General features: G+C 33.4%; 2 protein-coding genes across 6 annotated transcripts in view; one reads left to right on the top strand and one right to left on the bottom strand.

The window, feature by feature from the left end:
- The first annotated feature begins 1,697 nt into the window (after window positions 1-1,697).
- Window positions 1,698-12,395, top strand: LOC18439339 (uncharacterized). 4 transcript variants are annotated; one of them, XM_020670500.2, is made up of 8 exons: window positions 1,698-1,922; window positions 3,495-3,698; window positions 5,578-5,714; window positions 6,255-6,305; window positions 6,457-6,508; window positions 7,016-7,074; window positions 7,648-7,693; window positions 12,111-12,395. In XM_020670500.2, exons 3-8 carry the CDS (start codon window positions 5,589-5,591, stop codon window positions 12,224-12,226), a joined length of 450 nt encoding a protein of 149 aa, XP_020526159.1. In that variant the 5' UTR covers window positions 1,698-1,922; window positions 3,495-3,698; window positions 5,578-5,588; the 3' UTR covers window positions 12,227-12,395. The 4 variants fall into 4 exon arrangements, 3 of the variants coding, with proteins under 3 accessions (XP_020526159.1, XP_006849569.1, XP_088720510.1); XR_016053822.1 differs by lacking the exon at window positions 3,495-3,698 and having other exon boundaries at window positions 7,578-7,693; XM_006849506.4 differs by lacking the exon at window positions 3,495-3,698.
- A 3,307-nt stretch (window positions 12,396-15,702) lies between these two features.
- Window positions 15,703-17,593, bottom strand: part of LOC18439340 (C18orf8) — a 34,313-nt gene continuing 32,422 nt past the window's right edge. For both annotated transcript variants that reach the window (XM_088864383.1, XM_011626979.3), the window contains exons 9-11: window positions 16,905-17,013; window positions 16,392-16,571; window positions 15,703-16,053 (exon numbers count right to left, since the gene is read on the bottom strand). In XM_088864383.1, the coding sequence (XP_088720509.1) occupies window positions 15,859-16,053; window positions 16,392-16,571; window positions 16,905-17,013 (484 nt within the window). In that variant the 3' untranslated portion in view covers window positions 15,703-15,858. The remainder of the gene's footprint in view (window positions 16,054-16,391; window positions 16,572-16,904; window positions 17,014-17,593) is intronic.

The raw sequence follows: 17,593 nt of genomic DNA, 5'->3' as shown, positions 1-17,593 counted from the left end.
TTTTTATTTTTTAGGAAAATTATAAAATGGAGTTGAAACCTTTTAACAATGTCACGAAAGGATAGAAAATTTTTTTATTTTTTTTGACAAGGAGGTAGAAATATTATAAATTATATTTTTTTGAAATATTGATTGTTTCTTTTTAAAGTACTTTTACTTGTTTGGGTTTCCCAATTTCAAATAAGGATAATTTAGAAAATTTTAACTTTTTTGAAGTTGTACCAAATTGATATTGAGTATTCAAAATAAAACCTTTGTATATAATTTAGAAACTTTAGACCCATTACTCATTGATAAGGTAAGGGCACCTTTTTTGAATTTTCATACTCGTGGCCATTTAGCTTTTTTTATATAAGGTTACGATCCTATTAAAATAAGTAAAGCCTCCCTTAAAAACTCACCAAAAATTATATTTTTGAAAACCTTCAATTAAAAAAAAAACCCTCAACCTTAAAAATAGTATATATTATGAAATATATTATTTAAATGGTCAATTGCACCTAAAAAATATGAAAATTATATTGTGAAGTACAGTAAAAACTGACCCATATTATACCACATTTTATAATTAAAGTATTATTACCGCATTTAAAATACCCCAAATCCTTTTCTCATTCTCTAATTCTTTTTATGTTTATATCTTCTTTCTCTCTCCATGATTTTTGTATAATAACCTATGCATACCTTACCCTCATCTATAAAAACTTTCTTAAACCCCATCCCTTATGAAAATTAGACGGAGTCAGATTTGTATCGGATTAGAATCACGTTTGTTGAGTTGATGAAGTAAGTAGAGAGAAAAGGAGAGTTAAAGATAAATAAGAGATAAAAAAAAAAAAAGAGAGAACAAGAAGAGATAAATGTTAAAAAGAATTAGAGAATTGATGAAGTAAGTAGAGAGGGAAAGAGAATTAGAGACAGAAAAAAAAAGATAAAAATAATAATTAGAGAGAGAAAGAAGAAATAAATATTAGAAAGAACTAGAGAGAGAAAAAAGAGATAAAAAAATTAGAAAAAAAATAAAAGATAAATATTAAAAAGAATTAGAAAAAAAAAAAGAGATGGTCATAAAAAGAATTAGAGAGATAAAATAGATAAATATAGACGCAACTAGGAGAAAAAGGTTTACGCTACTTCAAGTGCTGTAATAATACTTTAACTTTACACGATATATAAAATCGTGTATAACATCAGTTAGTTTTTAACCTTTACATTTCCAAAATTGAAAAAAATTGAAAAAAGAGGGTGTGGTTAGTTTTTATCATTCACTTGCTTGTAATTGAAGAGAATTGAAAAAAACAGTTGCTTGTAATTGAAGGGAATTGAAAAAAACAGTGGACAAGGTTTATAAAAGTTAAATTTTTTTTTTTAAATAGATGAAAATTAAAGATATTTGTGATAATTTTTTTTAAAAGATCTTTACAAATTGAAAAAAAAAAAATATAGATGAAGTTTATAAAAATTAATTTTTTTTAAAAAAATATCTCTTTATCCCCTATGTTTGACCACCGAAGTGTTGAAAACTTGAAAATATTGATTGTAGCGTAAGTCTCCATCTTTTATTTCTTATTAACCTCAATTTTTGTCTTTCTTACAGAACTCTACAGACGTTTGATTATGATTTTTTTGCCCAAACAAATACTAAAAGGACACCTCTCTCGTGAATTCGGCTCTCATAAGGTCTCCATCTCTCTCTTTCGCATGTTCGAGTAGCATTCTCTCTTGTATTCGGTTCTCTGCAGCATTTCTCAAGCTCAGAGTGTTGGAGTAAAAGCCCATGAATTTTTCGAAATCTCCCCTCTTCTCCATTATTCAGGGTTTTAAGACCTTCCCTGAAATTCAGGTTTTTCTCCTTTACTACTTTTGCTGGTGAGTCTGGGAGAATTGGAATTTTCTTAGGTCTGAGCTTTCCTACAGTGACGGTGAGTTAATTCGAAACTTGGTGATAGCTTAGTATCGTTTTTAAGGAATTTTGAAGAGAATAAAGCATCTCTAATATCAATGCGGCGATATAAATTTGAAATTTTGATGGGTTATCAAAGATATATCTGTGATAGCACTTGACTGTGTAGTGTTTCGAAATTATGCTTAATTTTGTTTGGGAATTATTTGGAATTTCTGGGGATGAATTTTGATATATTTCAAGGCAAATGGATGACCTGATGAATGTATTCAAATGTTTATTTATATGAAGTTTTGAGATTTTAGATGGAGAATGGATTACTTTAATGTTTTATAGTGGCTTTATGCTGGTACTCGTGGGTTTTGTAAAAAGATATCTTGAGAATTTTTATACAGAGATGCATTCGTGGTGATATTATTAGGATTTTGGTTTTTTTTTTTTTCTCTCCCAATTTGTAGCGAGCAATTATTTCTCGTTCTTTTTCTCTACCCAGTTCTCTCTCACCTAATCTCTCTCTCTCTCTCTGCACATTTCTTTACTAACTTCTATCATCTGCAATTCTCTTATAAAACTGCTTTACTCTCTTTCCCCCTTATTAGCGCCTCATATTCTCGACAAAAGTGCCATCTCTATGCGAAGACGATCAGATACCTCCCCAAATCATCAACGGAAATATTATATTTGCGTTTTTTCTTTGAGAAAACTTCCATATTGCAGCTAAAGTTGCAATCACTTTTCTATATTTTTCAGTGTTTTTCTTTTTTTTCTTTTGCCCTTATCACAACCTCAACTATTTTTCAGTGTTTTTATTTTGTTTCTTTTTCCCTTTTCTCCCTCGAGTGTTGAGAGAGAGACGATGATTTGAGAGAGATGGTGCTTTGACAGATAGGTGTCAATCTTTGTTTGGATAAAAAATTCATGGTTGAAGGGGTTCACGTTGTAAGATAGAAAAGATGAAGACCCTATGCTACAAGTAATATTTTCAATCAGTGTTTAAAAAATCGGCGAGTCGAACCGTACTTGCCCGGTTCGACTCGGGAATCGGCACAGGCTGTGCCGGTTCCAGCACAAAATCGGGAACCGCCCTGTTCTAGAACAGAACCGCCGGTTCCCACGCAGTTCTAGCGGTTCCCAGCCGGTTCTAGCCAATTTTTTTTTAGAGAGAGAGCAAAAACAACATATTTCTTTGAAAAGAAGAGAGAGAGATTCTAGGGTTTCGGGGGTTTAGCCCAGGCAAGTATCATCGTCATGACGGCTCAAACCTCGGGCAGTCTTCATAGCAACAGGATCCCCTGCCCAGACCTTCTCTCGGGCAGCCATGGCGGACGCCACCAACCCCATCAATGAATCTAAGCCGTTCATTTATGGAAGGGCAGCATCTCGGGCAGCCATGTTGGACGCCACCAACCCCATCAATGAATCTAAGCCGTTCATTTCTGGAAGGGCAGCATCTCAGGCAGCTCTGACAGAGAGACCGGCAAGCGTAGCTGCTCAGATAAGAGCAAGTAGTGAGCAAAGAATTAGGGTTTACTTCACCTTTTAAATGATAGCCGATGGCTTGGACTAACTTTTCTCTTGATATTGTATCCAGGCCGTTCTTTTGAAAATAACAAAAGAGGTGAGGAAGTGGCTCATATTGTTGGAGAAAGACTGACGAATCTCCACCGTCCATTGTTTGAGAAGAAAGGCAGATGCCCCATGATAAATTGGGAACTGGCTATTCTGTCTAATAATTCCTCGTGGGATTGAATACAATCAATGAGCCCCCATAACAAGAAGGAAATGTTTTGAGCGTGTATGCTATATGCTCCTTCGGGAGCAAAATACTTACTTGATAGAATCTTTTTTTATTTGAAATTTTGGGATCCATTTAATTATCATTAGATGATTATTTTCAAGGAAACTAGTAGATTTTGAGTTTTGAATATCTAGATCATTTCCTGCAAAAATTGGATTGCCATCTTAGGATGCTATTTTTAGGTGAGGTTGGTTGGTTAGTTCTAGATATCACATATCTAAATATTGGATCTAAAAGATATTTCTACCTTTAGTATGATTGGCGTTATATATTTTTTACTCCCACGGGAGTAATTAGAGGTTCTTTATCTCTCTAAAATTTTAGGATATATTTTTAAGATCAGGGTTTTATGCGGCCAAGCTAATTTTTAAGTACACGTAATCTCTAACATGGATATCATGAATAAGAAAAGATAAATAAATTTAAAAAACTAGAAGCAACCATTCTAATTCAAAAACATTTGGACCACTGGTTTTTATTGTTTTTAGATGGAACACCTACTTCCATCCATCTTTAAGATAGAATGCTTTACACTTTTTATTGTAAATATATTCTATTAATAGGCAATTTTAAACATATATGCTAAGGAGGCATGATGGTTATCACTAATGTTATTTGTTTTGACATCTCAAGTTCGAATCCCCTCTTGGGCCATATAATAGTTATCCCCTCTTGGGCCATATAATAGTTATCCCTTCTTGAGTTAATTTTTGATCCCCCTTGGGCATATAATAAATTAAAGTGTTTTTGTTTCCCCTTAGGCATATAATAAATTACAGTGTTTTTGTACCCCCTTAGGCATATAATAAATTAAAGTGTTTTTTCCAAAATTTGTACGCATTTTATTAATTTTTACATTGATAACCAAATCTTTTATTTCATTTATTAATTTTTACATTATAAATCATGTAATGTATTATTTTTCTTATAGTTGTCAATAATACATTTTAAATTAAATAATATTATAAAATATTTTTAATTTGTTATTATTTATTTAATAAAATAATTATAAAATGTAAATTAATAATTATAATTTCAGTATATAATATTATACTTAGTTAGGTTGTAATAATTTTGGATTATAGTTAGTTAGGTTGTAATAATTTGGGTTTTTTTAGCGGATTAGGGTTTTTCACCAAAACGAGATTTTAATGGCCATTCTTTCATTGATTTAGTCTACTCTTTATTATAGTCCATGTATAATTATATATTTTATCCATGATAATGCTATGATTTTTTTTTGCACATTTAATACTTAAGTTTATACAAGGAAAGAGCATCTCAATATTCACAAATTGATGAAAAAAATGAAAGTTAATAATGTAGTACCCTCATTTTTTATTGGATTCCTAAAAAACAACATTTATAATGAATTTTAATAATTTTTTCGGATTTTTTTAAGGCTTTAATTCGAGCCGATTCCCGATCCGGATCGTCGATTCGTCGATCCGAATCGGTTTTTGAGGTGCTCAATCCGGGTCACCGATCCCCTTTTTAAACCATTGTTTTCAATTATTGGATCTCATGATAAATAGAAGTTAAAAATAGGAGATAAGGAGATATTTTCCCAACGATTTTTTCGAAATAGACAAAAATTAAAGATATTTGTGATAATTTTCCAAAAAATAAGTATTCCCATGTCTAAAGATTTCTACAAATTTTTTAGCTTCAAATTTCATTGTCCATGTTAGAAATTGATTTTAGAGCATTGTAGAGATTTTCAAGGATCGAAGTGCTTTCTAACTTGGATTCAAGATGAGGCCTCATAGAAAATGCATTGAAATTTTCTAGTTGATATAAATTCTCAATTTTTGTTTGAGTTTATTTCCTTTAGTTTTTACTCATTCGTATGCACTACACCTCTAAAATTTGTTAGGGTTTTGATCAATGGGGACGAGAGAGGTTTACGAGGAGAAGCTTCGATCGGGGAATTTGTATCATCAGCCTACCATTAATCCAGGCCTTGGCTCTGCTCGTTGCCCCCGCTGTTTGTCTCTCATAAACCCTAATTCTGTAATTCTCTCTCTTAAACCCTATTTCACCCTATTTCTGCTCTCTCACTGTAATTTACTCTGTGAAATTCTCCAATATTTCTTCTTCTTCTTCTTCTCACTCTCTGTGAAATTCTCCAACATTTCTTCTTCTTCTTCTCACTCTCTCTGTATGCTCTGTTTCTGTATATTCTTAGGCTGTGATCTGTTTCGCACTCATAAACTCTAAACTTTGTGTTCCCTGAACTTATCGAACTTGTGTACTTAATGTAGTGCTTAGTGCTTGCCATAAATATCAACAAATGTTCATCATCAGCGCTAATTCTCTAATCACTCCCCTTCTTACATGTTTTCTAATTTTATTTTTATGTAAAAAAAATCATATTTTATGTTGTGAGGTTTATTCACCTTTTCTCCAGCATAAAGGTTACATTTTTGTAGTTGGAACATTAGACAATTCAACCTTTGCACCATTAAATAGTTGACGTGCTTCAAAATTCATATGTGGAATTTGTCTTTTTCTTTTGTGTGGTGAGTTTTTTTTAATGCTTAAATCTGGCAGGCAAATGCTGAATGGGCCATAACAACTGTTTTGGATGATGTAGCAGCAGTGGTATGTCTAGTGATTACAATTTTCATAGCTGAGATGAGGCTGTGTTAGCTCAAAACCAACCTTCTTTTCTTCTCCATCTTATATTTAGAACTTCCATCACCCCCTCCCCCCCAAAAAAGAATACCATTTATTTATTTATTTATTTAAGCAGGCTGGTTCAGGAGCTGGAGGACTGCTAAGTGCTGTTCACGGTTTCAATACAGGTTTGCTTTGCCTTTCCAATTCAAGAAATATTAGTACTTTATTTTTTCTTTCTTTTTTTGTTTTGGTGGGGTGGGGGGTTGGGGGGAGGGTGTTGCAGGGGGAAGTATATTGGAATTTAGGATTATGGAAAACTGTGGTCCATTTGTGTCATCAATGAAATGGCGGATAGCGATGGAGAGTGGAACTGGCTGTTGGGAAGATGTTTGGTTTTGGCGGGTTCTATTTTCTCTATCCGTTATCATTGGTTATTTATTGGATGGAGAAAACCCCAATGGTATGGTTTTCCATAGTTCTTCAGAATGTACCAATACTTTATCTTTGCTCATGGTGCCTTTGTAGGCAGAATTTAGAGTATTGAGTTATACTGGCAGCTGTCAACATGGTGAATGATCAATTTTTTCCCATTGCTACAATTGATTTTCCAATCCTTGATACAAGTCATCAAATACTTTGATTAATCAAATATATTTATTATGCACTAACACAACTTATATACCCATTTGTAGGTTTGAGATTTATACGGAATCATGTTAAGGGACCCATGTGGCTACATTTACTCATTGGGGTATATAATTCTGCACCTGTGTTGGGACTTTAATTTCTTGAATTACAATATAGAGTACAGCTTCTTGGTGTTTCTCTTTAAATCAATGGTTGCCACTTATTTTTAATTTTGGAAACCGCTTGATATTTCGTTTCACTTTCAGTTAGTTTATTGTTTTCCTTTTCATTCATTATTTCTTTGAGAGTAAATTGAAGATTTAGTTGCTTTGTGTATGAAAGTTTATATATATTTTTAGTTATCAAAAAAAAAAAAGTTTATATATATTTTTTGGGAAAATTAAAGTTTATATATATTGCTCATGAAAGGGAAGCTTTTAGTACCTATATGTATGTTGAGATTGTTTTGAACATGTTAAAGATTTAGTATCCTTTGTGTTTGGAAGTTTCTATATTTTGCTCATGAAAGGGAAGCTTTATTTATTTATTTGTCCTCATGAAAAGGGAAGCTTTTAGTACCCAATTCGTATACTGATTTTGTTTAATGTATGTCGTCATGGTATGCAGCTCCCTCCTATCCTTTGTTTACCCAATTCGTATACTGATTTTGTTTAATGTATGTCGTCATGGTATGCAGCTCCCTCCTATCCTTTGTTGGTCTGCTGCTGGTGCTGCATTAGGAGGTAATATTCGGTTCATATAATGAGGATGATATAGTGAAATGCCCTTTCCTTGTGGTTATATATATATATATATATATATATATATATATATATATATATATATCCTAAGCTACCAGTTATAATAAATTGTATAAGTTACTAGCTTGCAGCCGTCAGATCTTCATCGGGTAGTTCAAAATTTATATCACTATTTTAATTTTAATATTTTTTCTATAAATCAGATTGAGATGAAATTTTGGTTGTGTATACCTAACACTATTGTGCACCATATAAAAATATACTACAATTACTTTCAATAATTTTAAATAACCAAACTACCCCCGTCATTTTTCAGGGGTATTATAGTCATTTTATATTTCAGAAAATATTTTTATATTTTTTTTTATTGTGCGCCCTATGTTTTAGTACACATGTCCAAAATATCATTTCGATTTGATTTCTAGAAAAAAGATTAAAATCAAGGTTTCAAAAAGTAGGTGGCCGGCCTGACACTTACTTAGGCTGACACCCAGAACCTTAGGCACCTTGTTATACAAGTTATATAGATATGTCGTATATATACATATATTTGTGTCAATTTTAGAATTTATTACATTTGAAAATATTGTAACATATATTTTTTTATGCACAAAAATATGACATATTGCATGTTGAGAATAAATTTGTTTAAAATTTCAAAATTCAAACCATATAAAATTTAAAAGTCTAATAGGATATGTATTAGTAATAGTCTCCAACTCGCCATATTTCATAATAAGTGAAAAGGTTTAGGAAGGTTCTTCAAACCACAAACAATACTTTTGATTCTCAGAAACAAGTATAGATAAGAGATAGAGATTGAGGGTTTATGGAATTTTTCTTTTAACTTTGGGGGTTAAAAATAGCCCCCCTAACCTATTTAAACCTCAAAATTACCCCATTTTCCCTTTTGGGTATTAAAAAAAAAAAAACAAAAAGCCACGTCCCTAGGCGCCCGCGATACCTAGCCCGCCTCGGCGCCCTCCCAGGAACATCTTCCCGTGTAGGGCCGCCTGGGTCTGGCGTGCGGTATTTTGGTCCAAGCCACCTAGGTGCCTGGCGTACTGTTTTTTAAAACATTGATTAAAATTCAAATAGTGATATGAATTTTGAATCACCTGATGAAGATCTGACAGCTGGGAGCTAGTAGCTTATACAATTCATTATAGCTAGTAAGTTAGGAAATTTTTTTCCTATACATATAATATATATATATATATATATATATATATATATATATATATATATATATATAGGAAAAGATGGGATTAGCCCACTAGCTCATATGAACATATGAGCCCAACGGCCCCAAATTGAATCTGGGCCGATTTGACGATCACGGATGTCCTGTAGTGTTTGAACTTTAACTTTTTTTTCTACAGATCCAAATCACTTGAAGTTTTAGGTGTGTGCTCTTCTCCTCAAGGCGCACCTAATAAAAATATAAAAAAAATTATTCGTGAAAAAAATGACCAAAATACCCCCCGAAACATTTCGAGGGTATTTTGGTCAATTTATTTCATGTAAAATATTTTTTTGATATTTTTCGAAGATTCACCTATTTTTGATAAACACACGCCTAAAATTTCAAGTGATTTGGATTTGTAGAAAAAAAAACTAAAATTCAAACACTACCGGACATCCATGATCGTCAGATCGGCCCAGATTCATTCTTGGACGTTGGGCTCATATGTTCATATGAGCTAGTGGGCTAATCCCATCTTTTCCCTATATATATATATATATGTTTGCACACTCGGACTATTCTTAAGATCGTACTTGAACATCTAAGCCATGAATTGCAATTCATTGTCTTTTTCTTGGACAGCATATTTTCTGTTAAAATAGAAGTGCAATGTTTTTATGAGATATATGGGTTGGCATATACTCGAGTGACATCCTAGATCATAAGTTTTGTTAAATGTAATCTTCTCAATTTTCTAATGGTCGTTGGTTGTTGGAAGTTTGGTGTGTTTTACGTCTACAATCATCAGTGTCTTGAAATGTGTGGCAGCTATACAACTAAATTTATTTGGGTTTACTTGCTGTGGATGGTAATTATATATTTCAAGAAAATATGAGTAATAATTGCAGTCAGATAAAGGAGAAATATGACTTGACTGAAGGAATAGTTAAGGACGATTCACATCATTATTTTTTTACAGATATGAGTAAGTACAAGGCCATCCTAATCAACTAACCTGGGATTATAAATTGTAATATGCTGCTATGATTGGGTCAATAATCACCCTAGTTGAGGTTCCTTGCCCAACTTTCCATTTTCCAATTGCCATCAATGGTGTTGAAGTTTTTGGAAAAGTTGCACAGAGAATAAGTAGAAAGGCTCAGAGGTATATACTTTTAGTTTAATGGAAGTTCTTTTGTTTACTACTAATAACCACTCTTGCTTGCTTAGTGAAAAATGGAAGATGGTTTTCTTGATTGAGAACTCCGAAAGCTTCAGTATTAAGGGTTTCTATGTTTTTGTTTCTTTCTTTTTTATTCAGCATCAGTTAGTGAATTATGGGATTGCCTGCACAAGTGCATGATTAATTTCATGCCATGGTTTAGTGATTCAAGTTTGAATTGATTGGCTTTCTATTAAGAGAGTTTCCTAGGATGAGCCTTTTTATTGGTCATGTCTGGGCTCCAACTCTTCGAAAGTCTGGTTTTAGGCGGTGTATTTATGAGAAGGGAGAGATTTGGAACCATTGGCTCGACCTATATGATGCTCCCTTAAATAATTGACTTAGGTGGAGAGACTTACTTCCACTTAGGTCATGTCATTTTCTGGTGGGCCCTGCTATCTCGTCATCATTGTTCATCCATTGATTGGATGTCAATGACATTCATGCCAAAGATTTTGTGTGGTCATATGGATCTTAGTTTGCTTTGCCTTGTGTAATTGTCTTTCCCCTTTCTCTGGGGATACGCAGAAAGTGGAATGTTTCTTTGTGTTTAGTATAGCCTCAGAAAGAAATATCAAGGATTTTCTAATTTTCAAATTAAAATGAAAATAAACAATTGCTCTTATTCAAGATAGAGACAAATATCATTCTTGGGTGTTTATTGGTGAGGTACTTTATCAAAAGATTTGATCACTTTACCACTTCAACCTAAATGCAAAGTATCATCTTGTTTTATTGAATAAGTTTTGGGAAAATATCATTAATATGGTCAAACCACCTAAAAAAATCAATTAGGGAGTTACATAAACAAATTTACTAACAAATTGATTATTTTTTCACAATCCATTCATTTAGGCACCTCTACAAGAATTTGGTTATAAACGCCCAAATTCTCGTTGTTCATGATTTTTAATGCTCAATAAAATTAGGGCATTTTGGTAATTTGACTCTCTTAAGTCACTAGAGCTAAATGTTATCAATATGGCTGCTTGTTCTAGGTTTCAAACTTGAAACATGTTTTTCATTACAAAGTTCTATTCCGGAACATGTGGGGGCATTTTGGTATTTTAGCCTGAATTAAATGTCTTGAAACAAAGATGTAAATACCCTTTCTTGTTCATATTTGTAAATATCCTTGCTTATTCAGGTTTTTAATGCTAAATAAAGTGAAGGCATTTTTCATAATTTGACCTACTTAAGTTACTAGAGCTAAATGGTCTAAATCCTGCTGCTTGTTCTAAGTTCCAAACTTGAAAAGTGCCTTTTTCATTAAATAGTTGTGGTCTAAAACAAGTAGGGGCATTTTAGTAATTTGTCCTTAAAGTGTCTTGAGACAAAAGGATATAAATACCCTTACTTGTTTAGGTTTTTAAAGCCAGATAGGGGAAATTTTTCAACATAATGTTGAGGAGGTACCTAAATCTGAAGGAAAAGTGTATTATGCATTGGGGGCCACAATCCTATCATTGCATTGCTTGATGCATCAAACATCCATCTCAAAGATGGATGTAGTGGTGGTCCCTCCAAAAAAAACAAAACCAAGGGCCTGAAAATATTATTTAAAAAATATCATGTTTAGTCTTGAGCATTTTTTTTTTACATATCAATAATCTCCATGTTAAAATTATATTTTCCTAAAAAAACTAGGTCTAAAATCCATCTAAAAAATGGATTATGAAGGACACATCTACATATGAGTCAGTGGACTCGAAAACGCCGTTTAGAAAATGTAAATGAAATGATACTTGGAAATTAACCACTTTGTTGGTATATTAGTTTATTCAGCCACCTCATTGATTTTTTGAGGTGGTCTGCCCATTTTATTGATCATCATCATTGTAGCCTTCTCCCAATTAAGGTCTGCCCATTTTAGTGGTAGCTAGTGTGCTTGTCTTTTTGCATATAAACAATCACATGGAATTTATGTTTTATTTTATCTCGATTTTCATATTATTTCTAGTTGCTTTGTAACTTTTCACCATTATTTGCAGGGTTTGCTACACCAAAATTTGCACAGCTGTATGTGACTTCATATTATGCAGCATCGGGGGCTTCGCATTATGCAATATCTCAGATTACGAGGCGGATAGAGCGAGTAGATTCGTAACGAAACCAACATGAAAACAGGGCTTGAGGATTCACAAAGTTAAAATTATTATCCAAATGATTATGATGTACTTTTTCCTTTGATGTTTCTTTTTTTTTCTTTTTTTTGTAATTTAATGAGAACGAGCTGTATGCGATATTTTTTCATATATGGAAAGGTTTTTAATTAAGATTCAGTGCTTATCCATGTTTTGTTATCGACGAATGATGAGGTGTATGTTAAATACACCTTGTTGTAGTGTATAAGACTTTTGGATTGTCCATTTTAAAGATCAAAACTGATTAACTTGATTAGCCCATCAATGGATAAAACCCTCCCTCTTTATCTCCACCATTTTCACCCCTCCAGCTTAGAATCTACCCCATTGTACCTCCTTCACATTGCACCTCTTTTGTGTGCTGCCTTTGACAAGAATCCAAAGACATGGCTAAGAAATTGAAGCCCCAGACCATTTATTGGGGACTCTACTTGGAATGTCCTGACCCAACAGCTTCATTACCCATCTTTCCAATTAGGGTGTCCCATCCAACAATTGATTGATCTTTTTGAGCTGAGTCTCTGGTTTTGTCTGTCTATCATGAAGATCTTGAAGTTTCAAAACTCACCAAGCTGAGCAGCAAATTGGAGTCTAGCCACTTGACGTCGTGTTGAAAGGCTTCCACCACTTTCCCCATCATCATTTTCGCCACTAAAAACTCCTAAATGACCCTGGTCCCTCATGCATTGAAGAGGGAGTAGTTGCAGAAGCCCCTCCATATGCATCCTCAAGCTCTTGAATATTAGTATCATCTTCATCTTTCTCTATGAAGATTTTTTTGGGGGGAGTGAAATCCTCATCCATTTGATAATCCACTTGAATGGAGGAGATGCCATGGGGAAAGTATATGGAGCTTCCTATCCTGTCCTAGATTCTGCTCTCTTTGGCCAAAGATTCTCAATATTATCAATATTGCTTAGAACGAGGAATTGCAGAAATTAGGGTTTCAAGGAACAAGAGGCGTGGCGAATTATGGCACAAACCCTAGAATTTACAGAGAGGGACAGGGGCTTGTGAAGGGAGAGAGTGGGAGGTCTTGCAGTAGACTAGAGAGAGTGAGCTCTGAAAACAAATCCGTTAAATGAAAGAGATTTCCAACAAGAAAGGGTAAAAGGACTCATATGCACTATATATATATATATATATAATTGTGTAAGTTAATACTGCATATTTACATATAGAGGATCATTTTGCTTTTTCATTTCATTGCAATTTGTTTTTTAATTGCTTTAAGGCATATGGATGAACGTGCAAGTTAATACTGTATATTTACATACAGAGGATCATTTTGCTTTTTCATGTCATTGCAATTTGTGTTTTAATTGCTTTCCATATGGATGAACATGGCAATGCTCTCTAAATGCAAGATAACAGTTGGTTTGCTGTCCATAAGGCAATGCACTGTTACTCGATACTCCAATCCCATGCTATGCATTGCTTAAGAGAATAAAGAAGGAAGAGAGAGAGAGAACTCGTTGGAAAGGAAAACTATTGTGTAAGCATCACGAAATATCTGCATTTGAAATCTAATTGGGAAAATGTTGTTCTGATCTCAAAAAACCTAGACAGATCATATGCATTGATACCATAGAAAAAGAACAAGAAGGGATTTCAAGCCCCAAAAAGCTCTATCTTGCATGTTGGAACAATATTTTTGGGCCATCCGTTTCAAGTGTGTTCAAAGATATGTCACTAACTTTAGAGCTTCAGATTCCACCATGACATGGGAAATAGATTTGCGGGCCATCACAAAGTATGCAACTGCCATATCAAGTTTTTCCATTGGGTTTTTGAGTGGCTTTAGAAATCTCATAAAGCAGTTTTTCCCTTGGGTTTTTGAGTGGTTTTATGAAATCTCGTAAAGCAATGACCATACAAGCATCGAAACCTCATCTTTTTTTAAAAAGGATTGTATATTAATTATAGAAAAAATATCTCCATACTTTTTATTTTTAAGTTTCATTTCACAGTAGACTTAAAGTTTTAAAAGACATTTTAAGACATAAAATTTGTAGATTTTGTAAATTTGTAGATTTTAAAAGACATGCCATTTCTAAAAACTCATGCCATTTCTAAAAACTATCTCCCAAACTTTTAGAGAGAGATAAGAGCTTCATGGAGGTAAGAGATTACCGAGACGAGAGAGAGACATTTGAAAAAATACGAAAGGAGAGAGAGTGAGAGACGCAAGAAGAGAGAGAAGTTTAAGGTATATAAATAAAAAGAAAAAAGATTGAATTTAAAAAAACCATATATTTCTCACATTTGTTTAAGTTAAAAAATAAGTTTAAAGTAGTCAAGGTATTAGAAGATATTTTTTGAAACCCTGGACTTATCAAAAAATAAAACCTAAAAATGAAAGATATGGAGATATTTTCCCAATATTTATAAGCCCTTTCATATTTAATACAAATACGTCTTGAAAAGTCAGAAGCACACCCTAAGCAGCTCAAACTCGCACCAAGGGACTAAGGATGGTTATGACTTTCTTTGTACTAAAAACAAATGGTCTTTTATCGTATACTTTTCCTTTTAAAAACAACAATTACTAGCAATAACGCTTGTCAAATTCACATTAAGTATTGTTATTTTGAACCTCAATCTCATCTTTCACTAAAATGGTAAGAAAAATGAATAAGTATATCCTCAAGATATCAAGGACGCAAGCTTGTTTTGCCTATAACACCTCATGGATTTTTTTTGTCGTTCATCACAGAAATCTGCTACAGTATGTTAAACTCCCCAGGCCTATTGGACTTTTTATGTATTGAGAGATAACCCATAGGAGAAAAAAAGAGATTGAGATAAATGATAGTGAGCTGCTATTGTATGTCACACTTATATACATTTAGTTCATTAGAAATCTCTGCACAAGTGAGAATTCCAAAAAGTTGGCTTCATACCTCAAGAATAAAGCCGCCTTTCATGAAATAATAGATATTTCCCACATTTTGCATAGCAACATGAATAACCGTAATTTCGTAAAAAGACATGAACCAAACACGGAAAATCATCTTGGTTAAAAACAAATCTTTCCTAGATAGAGATTTCCGACAAACGAAATGTACCCTCAAGAACATATTTAGCATATCAAATAATACAATATTATGCAAATATCCATTGTGGGATGTAAACTTCACCCCTTTTGGCTTTTTTTTTTTTTTTTTTTTGAATATTCCTCAACATAGAATTCTATATTCTACTACCTCTCCATCCAGGTCATGTGACAAAATATATAATATAACATATATATATATATATATATATATATATATATATATAATTTTATTATTAAATAATAATTATACAAATATGTCTAGCCATATCAATTTTTAAATTAAACTACTAAACAACATCACTTGTAGTATCCACGTAACACAGCTGAGATGTACCCACAGATCAATTTCAAACTTCAAAGGGAGAGAGAAATGGCAGTAAATGAAAGGATAAGGAACTTGTATGTTCTCTAAATTAAAGAATAATAGAAGTTGCCTTCTCATGTGCTATAATACATACACCACATAACGAAATAAAGGTTTAAATAAGCTTAGCCAAAAAAATAAATGCAGGCCTTAACAACTTGATGAAACTGATCCTAACCTTCAGATTGCACACAAGCTGCTGAATTTCGACTCATCTCATTCAATATGCTGCGAAATGTACTATGATCAGAGGTGTTCCTAAAATCAGGCAGAAACTCTGAGAAAAAGCGGAGAACTGATGCCAAGTGTTGTGGGTCATTGGAAGCCATTGCTGCCTCAAGAAACAATGAAGGCCGGATGGTATTAACCTGCACAATGTAAAGGTTCTCTTAATCTTGGCTAAATTCTCTGATGATATGAAGGGACAAATGTCATAAAACCTTTTATCATTTTTATAGTTAGTTTTGACATTGTAACAGAGATGCAAGCACATTACTAGATTCCCATGTGGTTAATTGGGATTTGAGAACTAAATTATACTAGAGAGAAGGCCCCCAAGATAATAAATAACCAAAGACATGAGAGAGATCGAAGAATTAATTTTGACCCAATTCTTTAAATTTTGTGATCCATCAAAAGACAAAAAAGTAAAAAATAAATAAATAAATGAAGCATGAGAAGAAAGGAAAGGAATCTGAATCCACACCTTATTTCTCCGCACATAGCGTATGGCTTCCAGATAATATCCATCTTGGAGTAGCATCAGTACATAGTCGTTATGGAGCAAGAGCTGCCTCAGCATATCCATACCCAACTTCCTTGTAGGTAAATTATGGCGACCTGACTCCAAGAGTTGCAAAGCAACTTCCTTTGAAGGCTCTAGGATCTGTATGAAAACCAAACCGCAACATAATATCTGCTCTGACTGACTCTTGCCTTAAATTATGGTGACATAGTTTTCTTCCCCAATGGAAGGCCAATTAAAGAAGAAATTAGAAACCCCAAGCGCATGTGAGGCACTCGAGTTGATGGGGTTACAATAATTTTAAGCACATATAACACCAACTTTTCACAAACAGAGCCATTGATGCATTTGCTATCAGAGATACATTTTCCAATACTAGTAGATACAACAACTGGAAAACTTACCAAGCCTACAGATAAATTTAAAATAAAAAGGAATGCAATTCCCAGCAGGATGACATATGGGTCACTTCACCTTGTTAACAACAAACAGTTGGATTTCAGCATAACGGTCATTGCGGGCCAGAAGTTGTATAATCAATATGTTAAGACTTGGGTGAACTTTGAGCTTTTCCAGAGCTGCACTGCAAAACAGAAGAACAAAGGAGAAATAAGATGATTGTTTTGATCAGAGGAGATTATCCTGCTTATAATGTAGTGATTAGTTTCTTTTTTCTTGGGTAAAATATCATTTTTATGAGCTGAAGTGAACTGAATGCATCCTCCCACATGCAATGAATCCACATGCAATAAATCTCAGCCATACGAAGGAAAGTTTGGAAACTGCAATTTCAAAATGCCTCTGCAGAAATATTTCCTATTATATGCATTCCACTTGATCATCAAGGCTTGCCTAGTTCCAGAAATGGACTACAGAAACCATGGTTCATTGGGGTCACCACCATTCAGTGACTTGCACAGTAATGTAAAGAGAGTATGTCCCACCACCTGACCTGTGTCATGACCTATTCTAGTGGTCTTGTTTTTTCTTTGTATATTCTATTTTAGTTGGGATAAAGCACAGATGATGCTGATGATGATGATGATGCTGATGATAATAATGATGATATTCTACTCTAGTGGGTCACGCTGCCTCTGAAATGCCTCCAACAGACTACATATTTCCAGAGTCCACTAGACCATACTATACTTTGACTTCAACAT

Source organism: Amborella trichopoda, chromosome 4 (genome assembly GCF_054954075.1).
Source record: "Amborella trichopoda isolate Santa Cruz 75 chromosome 4, AtrichopodaSantaCruz75HAP2 v2.0, whole genome shotgun sequence".
Lineage (NCBI taxonomy): Eukaryota > Viridiplantae > Streptophyta > Magnoliopsida > Amborellales > Amborellaceae > Amborella > Amborella trichopoda.
Note: the sequence above shows the minus strand (reverse complement) of the source record. Positions and strands in the feature narration are given on the sequence as shown.

What these genes read in the sequence shown, in the direction of transcription:
- LOC18439339 (XM_006849506.4), top strand. Translation starts at nt 5,589, where the DNA reads ATGGGGACGAGAGAGGTTTACGAGGAGAAGCTTCGATCGGGGAATTTG. An exon ending in CTCTCATAAACCCTAATTCT is followed by an intron (nt 5,715 to 6,254) that starts GTAATTCTCTCT and finishes TAAATCTGGCAG; the next exon opens with GCAAATGCTGAATGGGCCAT. An exon ending in TGTTCACGGTTTCAATACAG is followed by an intron (nt 6,509 to 7,015) that starts GTTTGCTTTGCC and finishes ACCCATTTGTAG; the next exon opens with GTTTGAGATTTATACGGAAT.